The sequence below is a fragment of the Somniosus microcephalus genome, chromosome 10 (assembly GCF_052327205.1).
Source record: "Somniosus microcephalus isolate GS21.2 chromosome 10, FLI_Smic_1.0, whole genome shotgun sequence".
Taxonomy (NCBI): Eukaryota; Metazoa; Chordata; class Chondrichthyes; order Squaliformes; family Somniosidae; genus Somniosus; species Somniosus microcephalus.
The window spans coordinates 213,985,975-213,997,088 of record NC_140996.1 but is presented as its reverse complement, the minus strand read 5'-3'; the positions used below and the strand labels follow the sequence as shown (position 1 = coordinate 213,997,088).

Genomic DNA, 11,114 nt, shown 5'->3' with positions numbered 1-11,114 from the left:
CAAGCTGAATAGTTGACAGTTGCAACTGCAGCATAAAAGCTAACCTGCCACATCAGTTGAATTTCAGATGCCCGAACTTTCTGGTTTCAGGATTTGGAAGACATTTTTCAGGTGTCTTGAGGTTGTAAGTGTTTGTTCTGAGATCCATATGCACTGTGACCTCCTTGGAATAACCTCTCCCCACATTGATTGAATGATTATAACATCTCTTACTCAACTGACATATATACCAGCAGAATGGGAAACATTTATACTCTCTCATCCTGGTCCTCAGATTCGGAGGAAGAGCAGCCACAGCAGCAGCAGAACCAGGCACACCAGCAACAACAGGAGTGCCAACCTTCTCCTCAGCCACCTGATGCTGCACAGGGCGGAGGGCGTCAACGCAGGGCTACACCTTGCCGCACAAGATACCCCCAACACAGGGTTTACGGGCAGAGGATGGGCTTCCTGAACATGAGTGAGCAGCAGTGCCAAAGGAGGCTGAGACTTTCGCAAGAGGTAGTCGCTGACATCTGCACAATGCTGGACCAAGACTTGCAGCCCAGAGGAGCGGGTGGACACCCCTTACCAGTTGTGGTGTATGTAACCGTTCCACCTTTAAGAGAACTATTTTAAGAGTTGCACTACTTTATCTTGGCTGCTGTATACTGTAATACCGGTGGTGACCACACCGGTATATAAGTGCTGTGTAATGATTTATTGGGCAGTTCCGCCCTGACCTTCGACTAGTAAAGACCTGTTAAAGTTTACTCTTGTGGTCTGTGTAGTAATTCTCAATATAACACACAGACTTAACAGTGGCGACGAGTACGATCTTACCCCGCGGCAGAGATACATCCAAGGCAGTTTAACGGGCGTCGAGAGGAGGCATCCGCCCTCATCATTCTGCTGAGATAAGACTCGGGTCTGCAGAGCAAAGGAAGAATTCTGACACGAAGCCTTCCATCAGCAACAGGCAGTGATCATCCCTTCTATCACGGTGGTGGGTAAGCCGATCAGCGACGAGCAGCCAGTCGGCAACGTTGACTGTGAAGTAGGGGAGGGAAAAACCGAGAATTTAAGGGCGGAGAACTCGACCATGGCCGGGGAAAAGAGCCGGACAGAAGTCGGGGCCAGAGGCGCTGAGACTGGGGCAGCGTAAGGCACAGGAGCCGCGGTGAATGTAAGCATAGCCGGTGCGAAAGACCGGGCTGCAAGCGGGCTGGGAGACGCAACAGCGTCGAGAGAGAGCTCGACCGCGACCGGTGAAAAAGGCCGGGCAGCTACCAAGGCCGCGAGGCGCAGCGACCAGGTCAGCGTAAGGCGTGGGAGAAAATTAAAAAAACGCGGAGAACTCAGCCGCAGCCGGGGGGAAAGGACCGGACTGCAAGAGGGGCTGGGAGGCACGATTCGAAAACCGCTGGGGAGGGCGAATGCAGCAATACGGCAATCGCCATTACAGCCAGCGGGGGGAGAAAGGCAAATGCGGGAAGCCGCCATTTTCGTAGGCGGGGGAAGAAGACAAGCGTGGGAAACCGCCATTTTGAAAAAAAAAAGAAAAAATTTCTTTTTGTTCTCAAGAAGACTGTGAGGATGCCTAAGCGTGGTAACATCAACGATTTCGATCCCGATGTTGAAGATTGGGCCACGTATGTAGAACGCATAGAGATATATTGTAAGGCAAATAAAATATCGGATAAAGATAAAGCACTAACCTTACTAAACTAAATGGGTGCAAAGACATACGGGCTACTGAAGCATCTTCTATCACCAGCTAAACCGGCGGATCAGACTTTCACTAAAATTGTTGCTGTTCTGAAAAATCATTTGAACCCCACACCGCTGATGTTAGCGGAACGATTTAAATTTTATGCGAGAACGCAACTGAAAGAGGAAAACAACGCGGAGTATTTAATTGAACTGCGTAAGCTAGCGAAATACTGTCAGTTTGGGGAAAGTCTGACAGAAGCACTGAGAGACAAATTCGTGTGTGGATTGTCGAAAGAAGGAACACAAAAGCGGCTGCTTGAAGAGAATGATCTTACACTTGATAAGGCTGTCACTATTGCAGCATCGCACGAAGCCACAGCGAGAGGCACTGCGGAAATGCAGCTGAAGGCAACGGTACTCAGCGTAGATCAAATGGCTTTGGGTACAATGAAATGTTATCGTTGTGGGATGACAACACACGATCAGAACCAATGCTGATTTAAAAACCAGGAATGTAGAAAATGTGGCAAGCTTGGTCACATAGCTAAAGTATGCCGGTCAGGAAAGAAGACCAGCAACAAAAAGTCACCGCAAGGAAAGTGCAGAAAGGTACATAAGGTGGCTGAGAAGAGTTCGGATGAACAGAATTCGGATTCAGACCCCAACAGCAAGGAACTGGGTAGCCTGAGAATTCATAATGTGAGTAAGGAAGCTGACCGACAAACTATCTGGGTCACATTTCAGATAGCAGGAGTCCAGGTGAAAATGGAATTGGACACCGGATCGGCGTTGACGGTCATGAATAAGCAAGATTACAAAAAGTTATTCACACATATTCCCCTACGGGAGACGGAGATAGTATTGCAGACATACACGGAGCAAAAAGTATACCCCATCGGAAAGATAAAAGTCAAGGTGGTACACAAGGGCAAAGAACACCAAGGAATGGACATATATATACTACCTGAGGGAGGTCCACCACTTCTGGGACGGGAGTGGATCAGGAAAATAAATATGGACTGGCACTCCCTAAATGCAATAACGGTAGATTCCGCAAAGAAAAAAGATGTCAAACCTGAACGATTGTCCAGGATATTGGATGAAGCTAAAGAGGTGTTCCAGCAGGGACTGGGAACACTGAGAGGAATTAAGGCAAAAATCCAGATTGCAGAACATGCAAACCCAAAATTTTTCAAAGCCAGACCGGTACCTTATGCGATACGACCTGCTGTGGAAGCTGAGCTGGAAGGGCTCGAACGTTCAGGAGTGCTGTCTAAGGTGGACTGGAGTGAGTGGGCCACGCCCATTGTTCCCGTCATGAAGCGTTCATCGAGTAACAAGCCAGGGGAACCGGGGAAGGTCCGTATCTGTGGAGGCTTCAAGATCACAGTTAATCCGGTGCTTCACACGGTGCAATATCCGCTTCCGCGGATTGAGGATATCTTTGCTTCATTGTCTGGCGGGAAACACTTCACCAAGATAGACCTGGCGCAAGCGTACTTATAGATGGAAGTTGAGGAAGAGTCACGCCAGTATCTCACAATCAACACGCACAGAGGCTTGTACCGATATAATAGACTGGTTTTTGGAGTGGCTTCGGCTCCAGCAATTTGGCAGAGGGCCATGGAGCAGGTATTACAGGGAATTCCAAGCACTCAATGTTACTTGGACGATATCCTGATTACAGGAGATGACGATGAGGAACACCTTGCAAATTTGAAACTGGTGCTCACCAGGTTGAAGGACTATGGCCTTCGAGTTAATCGCCAGAAATGTGAGTTCTTTCAGAAACGGATCTCATACTGTGGTCATGTCATTGACCAGGAGGGGCTGCACAAGTCACCTGACAAGATCGAAGCTGTTGTGAAGGCTCCCGCTCCAGAAAATGTATCCCAGTTGAGGTCGTTCCTAGGGTTGATTAACTATTACCATAAGTTTCTGCCAAATCTATCCACGGTGCTGCACCCGCTGAATGCTCTTTTGCAGAAAGAAGTACCATGGAAGTGGAGCAAGGACTGTAAGAAGGCCTTTCGCAAAAGCAAGGCATTGATCACCTCAGAGGAAGTGTTGGCTCACTTCAACCCAACGCTACCTATTCGTTTAGCTTGTGATGCTTCTCCTTATGGTATTGGAGCAGTACTCTCACACAAGTTGCCAAATGGCTCGGAAAGGCCAGTCGCATTTGCATCCAGATCATTGACCTCCGCTGAGCGCAACTATGCTCAGATAGATAGGGAGGCTCTCAGCCTGGTGTGGGGAGTAAAGAAGTTTCATCATTACCTGCAGGGCCAGAAGTTTACACTGCTGACAGACCACCAGCCGTTGGTATCCATATTCAACCCTAAAAAGGGCGTTTCCATTATGACAGCGCAAAGGCTACAGAGGTGGTCCCTTTTCCTAGGGGCCCACCAATATGACATAGAATACAAAGGGTCAAAACAGCATGGGAATGCTGACGGTTTATCGCGCCTACCGTTGCCAACGGTAGAAGAGGCGCCTACAGTGGACCCAGTGGAGATGTTCCACTCAACCATAGTGGAATGTCTACCAGTAACAAATTCTACGATCGAAAAGGAAACAAGAAATGACCCGACTCTCTCACGAGTCTACGATTTAACGGTGAAGGGATGGCCAGCACATGGTGAACCACTGTTGCCAGCATTTTCGCAAAGAAGAGAACAGCTGTCAGTGTGCCGAGGAACTTTGATGTGTGGATCCAGAGTGGTGATTCCACCCAAACTCCAGCATAAAGTGCTAAAGGAGCTTCACGAGGGGCATCTGGGTGGAGTGAAAATGAAGAACCTAGCCAGAGCGTTTGTGTGGTGGCCAGGTATCGATGGAGACATCGAAGAAATGACCAAAAGCTGTCCAGGATGCCAGAAGGTCCAAAACGCCCCACCACAAGCTCCTCTACATCCATGGGAGTGGCCCTCATCTCCATGGCAAAGGGTACATATCGACTTTGCTGGTCCATTTATGGACTCAATGTTCTTAATCGCGGTGGATGCACACTCCAAGTGGCCGGAGGTAATAAAGATGTCCTCCACCACCACGGAAAAAACCATCACAGTATTAAGGACCATATTTGCCAGGAATGGGCTGCCGGACCAGATCTGTTCTGATAATGGACCGCAATTTGTGTCCGAAGAATTCAGGAAATTCTTGAAAAACAATGGGGTTAAGCACTACACGTCCGCCCCATACCATCCCGCCACCAATGGATTAGCTGAAAGGTTTGTCCAGACCTTCAAGAAGGCCATAAAGGCCATGGGTAAGGAAGACATAAATCTACAACACAAGGTAGATAACTTCTTGTTGGCGTACAGGAATGCAACACATGCGGTTACAAACCAAACTCCCGCCATGATGTTTTTCAATAGAAGACTAAGATGCCGGCTGGATTTGATCAAGCCAAACATCAGAAGGGACGTAGAGAACCGGCAATTTCAAGGCATGAATGAAAGGCCAACTAGAACCTTCCAGATAGGTCAACAAGTTTTGGCCCGGGACTACCGTACCGAGAAATGGCAGCCTGGAACTATTTGCACACGACTAGGACCGCTGATGTATACCATGGACATTGGTGAAAGCATAATAAAGCGCCATGTTGACCAGATCATAGAGTCATCCGAAAAGGGACAACCTACTCCACAACTCTATACGCCTAATGATGAAGCAGAGATACCCATATCCGGTGGGTCCTCTGATCCGGTGATACTGGAATCAGATGAACCTGACACTGGCATGCAAGCCGAATCGACCTTGCCAAAAGAACCTACTACACCACCGAAAACTACTACGCCACCGAGGCGTTATCCGGACCGAGTCAGGAAGCCTCCAGAGAGACTGAATCTGTGAACTGTTTTTACATGAAGTTGTGTATATATGTTATTATGTTATGTTAATGGGGAATATATACTGTTAAGCTAAAAAGGGAGGATTGTGGTGTATGTAACCGTTCCACCTTTAAGAGAACTATTTTAAGAGTTGCACTACTTTATCTTGGCTGCTGTATACTGTAATACCGGTGGTGACCACACCGGTATATAAGTGCTGTGTAATGATTTATTGGGCAGTTCCGCCCTGACCTTCAACTAGTAAATACCTGTTAAAGTTTACTCTTGTGGTCTGTGTAGTAATTCTCAATATAACACACAGACTTAACACCAGTGGCTGTCAAAGTCACCAGCGCCCTCAACTTCTTTGGGTCAGGCTCCTTCCAGGGATCAGCAGCAGACATTAGCGGCATCTCCCAGTCGGCCACCCACAGATGCATCACGCAGGTCACCGATGCCCTGTTTGCCAAGTCGCACAATTACATCCACTTCTCAACGGATAAACAAGTGTTACCACGTAGGCGGTTGGGTTTGCCAATCTGGCAGGCTTCCCAAGGGTGCAGGGCATCATCAACTGCACACATGTGGCCATTAGGGCACCCCATCATAACCCAGTTGTATTTGTGAACCGCAAGGGCTTCCATTCCCTTAACGTCCAGCTGGTGTGTAACAACAGGAAGAATATTTCGCACGTTTGTGCCAAGTTCCCTGGCAGCTGCCATGACTCGTTCATCCTGCGGCAGTCCACTGTGCCTCAGCTGTTCAATCCGCCAACCCAACTTTCCAGATGGCTCCTTGGAGACAAGGGTTACCCCCTGAAGATGTGACTAATGACACCGATGAGGAAGCCATCCAACGAAGCTGAGGAGCGCTACTATACGAGCCACATTTCTACCAGAAGCATCAAAGAGCAAACCATCAGCTTGCTCAAAATGCACTTTAGATTCCTGGACAGAGCTGGTGGAGCCCTACAGTACTGTGGAGGAAATTAATTATCAGACAGAGACTTCGAGGTTCGCTTTAGGAATTTATTACGTGATATCACGGAGAGTCTGCAGCAGTCCCTACTGCCCACCAGCACTCTAAATTACTAATGTACAGCACTCATAGTTATACAGCAAGGTAAACAACTTCATGTGATTAGCTTACATTACATTTTAACATATGGTTTCATAGGTTCCATTGTTCTCAAGAAACAGATTAACATGTTCACATTTTATCACCAGATGTCCTAAGCCAAAAGGTCAGCTTGACTTCATTATGGCAGTCAGCAGTTCTTTTAGTTTTAACTAGTTTAGTGTCCTTTGTTCAATTAGTAAAGTGGTCAAGTATCCCAGCATGCCTTAATGTTTAATACGTTTTCTCCCACAATTCCCTCCTTGTTGATCTTTACTGCATTGTATTCAGTTCATTTTCATAGGGAGGATAATATCCCTTTGGGAAAGGACGCATTTTTAGACAATCTTCTTCATCAGTCATCCTGGTTTGCTCTTTTTCTTTCCTTTCTCTCTAGTACTTTCGTAGCTCTTTTTACAGATGCTACTGATTCTACTGTTTGCGCTAGCAGATATCTCACTCTTATCCACATTATACAAATTAATATAAATAAAACTCCTGTCACTACACAAATTATAACCATCGGGTGAACAAACAATTCCAGCACTGCGGATGCTTTAGGTGATCATCCTTTAAACACATCCCACCAGTGGTGTACCGTCAAATCTGTTATTTGCGTAGCTATTTGAATCAAACCTTGCTCATCATAATCCATCACTGCTTTTAAATGGTGCAGATCTCTTCCTCTTTTCGCTAAGGCTTCTGCTATCTTTTCATTGTTTTTCAAAAATTTCGTCAGATTAGCCAAATTAACTGTAGGGGGGGCATTTTCTATCCCCAATACAGTTCTTCTTTGCATTACCGTAGCCCATTTTCCCAATTGATATGTCTTGTTGGTATGTGGGTCAAACACAGTATAAACATCTTTTATGCAAGTGTTTAAAGGGGGCCTTTTCAAAATCCCTTCTACATATATAGGCCAGGCACTGCTAATACAAAGATAGTTCTGGCCTATCTCATGCAAGGTAGTATCATTACAAGGTTTCAAATTCCAAATGCATGTACCTCTACTATGTTGTAATGAGCAAGGTTCATATATAGGGGTATGCAATGGGCATACTTTTCCAAACGGCCAATCTTGGCAATCCGAGGCATCGTGGGTCTTATTCCCCTGATCTATCCATTTACCATGAAATTCGGGATACCAAAAGTTTTCTCCAAACAGTTGGGGCAATACCAAGAACTGACACCAGGTTTTGGCTTTTGTCACATTTACCACTTTCATTGTAAAATTACATCCCTTAAGGTCACATTTAGTATATCTTCGATCAGGTTTTACTTCTAGATTATTTCCTTCAAATCCGAAAATTCTCATCCAACTAGGAGCAGTTCCTGACATAGCGACTCGCTTTAGCTCAGCCCTCAGTGACTGCTTGGTAATTTCTTTAAACATACATTGAGTATGATTATTGACTTTCTCTTGTCCCTTTGCAACATTCTCTTGTTCCTTTTCTACCTTATTTACTTGCTTCCAACTCATTGTATCTGATATCCACTGTGTTAACATCGCTGCTGTCAGTCCATTGTCCCAAGCATTTCTTAATTTTATAGCATCTCCTGTCAGCCCTCCTACTTGCTGTATTTTATTCTGCAATGTTTCAATATCTATTGCATTAAGGGCTCCCATACCAGTTCCTACTCCTCCCAAGACCGTTGCTAAGTCCCTTCTCCTTCTCCCGATCCTAACTCTCTTATTCAATTTGGCTTGTATAGTAGTAATATTACATCCAGTATCTTTTTTATCCTCATATTGTACCTGTATTGTCAAATTTAGAGTATATGGGGAGATCAAGACCGGGGTACAGGCAGAATGCAATCTTTGCAAATGGTCCATAGGACTTTCTATCTGTTTCGTTTTCTTTGCAAAGAATGTTTCCCCATACCAGTGAGGTCTTCCTTCTATAAGAGTTGCATTCACGCATCCGTACGCCTGACCGTCTTTCAAATATATCGGTTGTTCCATGTCTCCGGTTCTTGTGTCATTTTTATACCATTTCCATAATTTAGTATAATTGTTTAGTATGTCAGTGTCATTCTCTATCCTACAACTTATGTTCACTCCTTTTTCCCATTTTATACTTAGAGTTATATTAGATCCTTGGCTAAATACTATTTTATCCATCCCAGATTTCATTTCGAACATCCCACAGGCTTCGCAATTAATCGTCCAATTAGCAATTACACAAATGGTGCCATTGTTACAAGTGTAAGTTCCCTGCGATTGGTTACTGTCTCTCGCCTTCCATCCTAACTGGCCTGCCCATTCTGTTTTTTCAGTAGGCAGGATGGTCCAGGCGGCTGTCCTTATTACACATAGGCCGATTATTATTATCTGGTTTAACATATTTCCTGATTTATCCTAGAAATCTTTAAATTATCCTAATTATTGTTATACAGCATTAAATATAAACATATATAGCAATCCGAAAGTAATCAGTCCTTCAATGGAGTGCCAAATTATGGTGGGCATGGATCTTTTCCCGTTTCTGAAGTGGTGTCTGGTGCAGTATGTTTATACTCCACCTCCGGTGTTTCCTCCGGATGATGCAACTTGCACCTTGTAGCGTGTACCCAATCAGGTTTTTCTTTCAATTTGAGAGCTGTTCGAGTTGTAAGCAGCACCAAATATGGTCCTTTCCACCTAGGAGAAAAAGATTCTTTATTTAGCGCTTTCACATAAACTTGATCTCCGGGTTTAAAGGGGTGCATGTTTCCTTCTGTGGGGCGCATCTGGGCCTGTCTCACTTTCTCATGTATTCTTCCTGCTGTTTCACACATGGCCTGAGCATATTTTAATGATTTTTCATCATTCCAAATTAATGCCACCTTCTCTGGAGTCATGGGTGGGCGTGTGCCTGTTGTCATAGGCCGGCCCATCAAAATCTCATGTGGTGTCAGACCTGTGTTTCTATTTTTCTGATTTCTCAGGGCATACATTACTACTGGCATGGCATCCGACCATTGCAACCCATTTTGCTGGCATACTTTGGTTAGGGCGGCCTTGATTTCCCCATTCACTCTTTCCACTATTCCTGAGGATTGTGGCTGGTAAGGTATGTGCAATTTCCATTGAAATCCAAGGGCTTCAGTTAAGTTTTTTATCAGTTTGCTGGTGAAATGAGTTCCTCTGTCACTGTTTATTCCCATAGGTATTCCAAATCTAGGTATTATTTCTTTTAGCAGAATGCTTACTACTGTTCTGGCATCATCCCTCCTAGTGGGGTATGCCTCTACCCATCTGGAGAACATATCTACTATTACCAGTATGTACTTAAATCCTTTTACTGCGGGCATATGTACAACATCTATCTGTAGATTCTCAAAGGGCAGCTCTGGTTGGGGTAGGTGATCAAAATTTGCGGGCGATTTCCCTCTATTGTTCTGCTGACATACTAAACACGTTCTGGCAACTTTTTCAATTGTTACCGTTATTCCTGATGCATACCATTGTTGGGACAATGCATGTGCCATCCCTCCTTTGCCCATGTGAGCCTGTCCATGTGCCAGGCGAGACAGGGGCAAAAACAAGCTTCGTGGGCAAACCACTCGGCCATCAGGATGCATCCATATATCATGATCTTGATAGCAACCTGCCTTACTCCAAGTACATTTCTTCTTGGACTGTTGCCTGACTTTGGGCCTGTCGTAGTAGATCAGCATCAATGCTACTAGGAAGTTCTGGAGGAAAGTTACTAACGGTATTTTTGGCGGCTTGAAGCTGTGGGGCCTGCCTCAGTGCGACCTCTTTAGCTGCACTATCAGCAAACCTATTTCCACACGAGACTTCATCACCTGCCATGGTGTGGGCCTCACATTTTAGTACTGCAATTTTACTTGGCAACTGAATAGCCTCCAACAAATTTAACACCATTTGCGCATGCTTAATAGATTTTCCTGAGGATGTAATAAAACCTCTGTTTTTCCATAATTGTCCAAAATCATGCACTACCCCAACTGCATAACTGGAGTCAGTATAGATATTGACGCTTTGATCTTTAGCCAAAATACAGGCTCTGGTTAATGCATATAGTTCAGCTGCTTGTGCAGATGTGCCAGGTGGCAACGCATAAGCTTCCAATAATTCATGAGGAGTCACCACCGCATAACCTGCTAATAGTTGATCATCACTAGGTCGATGCGAAGAACCATCCGTGAAGAGGATCAAGTCAGGATTATCAATAGGATCACTTAGCAAATCTGGCCTGGGTGTAGTGGTGGCTTCAACAGTTAACAAGCAGTCGTGTTCTGGTTCACCTGGATGTTCTGTTGGTATTGGCACAAAGGTCGCCGGGTTGACAGCTGGTGATCGCTGGTAGGTATAATTAGAGTGTGACAAGAGGATTATCTCATACCCAGTCCTTCTTGCCGCCGTAAAGTGCTGAGTAGCTGCCGAATTTAATAATAGCAGCACTGCGTGGGGAACAATTACCACACAAGGGTGATCAAGCACAATAGGGATGGATTTTTCCA

The 11,114-nt window shown here is 45.3% G+C and overlaps 1 protein-coding gene across 1 annotated transcript; it reads right to left on the bottom strand.

The window, feature by feature from the left end:
- Positions 1–7,209: 7,209 nt before the first annotated feature.
- On the bottom strand, positions 7,210–10,075 carry LOC147112081 (uncharacterized). The gene has a single exon (XM_085998311.1). It carries the CDS (start codon positions 8,986–8,988, stop codon positions 7,210–7,212), a length of 1,779 nt encoding a protein of 592 aa, XP_085854437.1. The 5' UTR covers positions 8,989–10,075.
- Between the last annotated feature and the right edge of the window lie 1,039 nt (positions 10,076–11,114).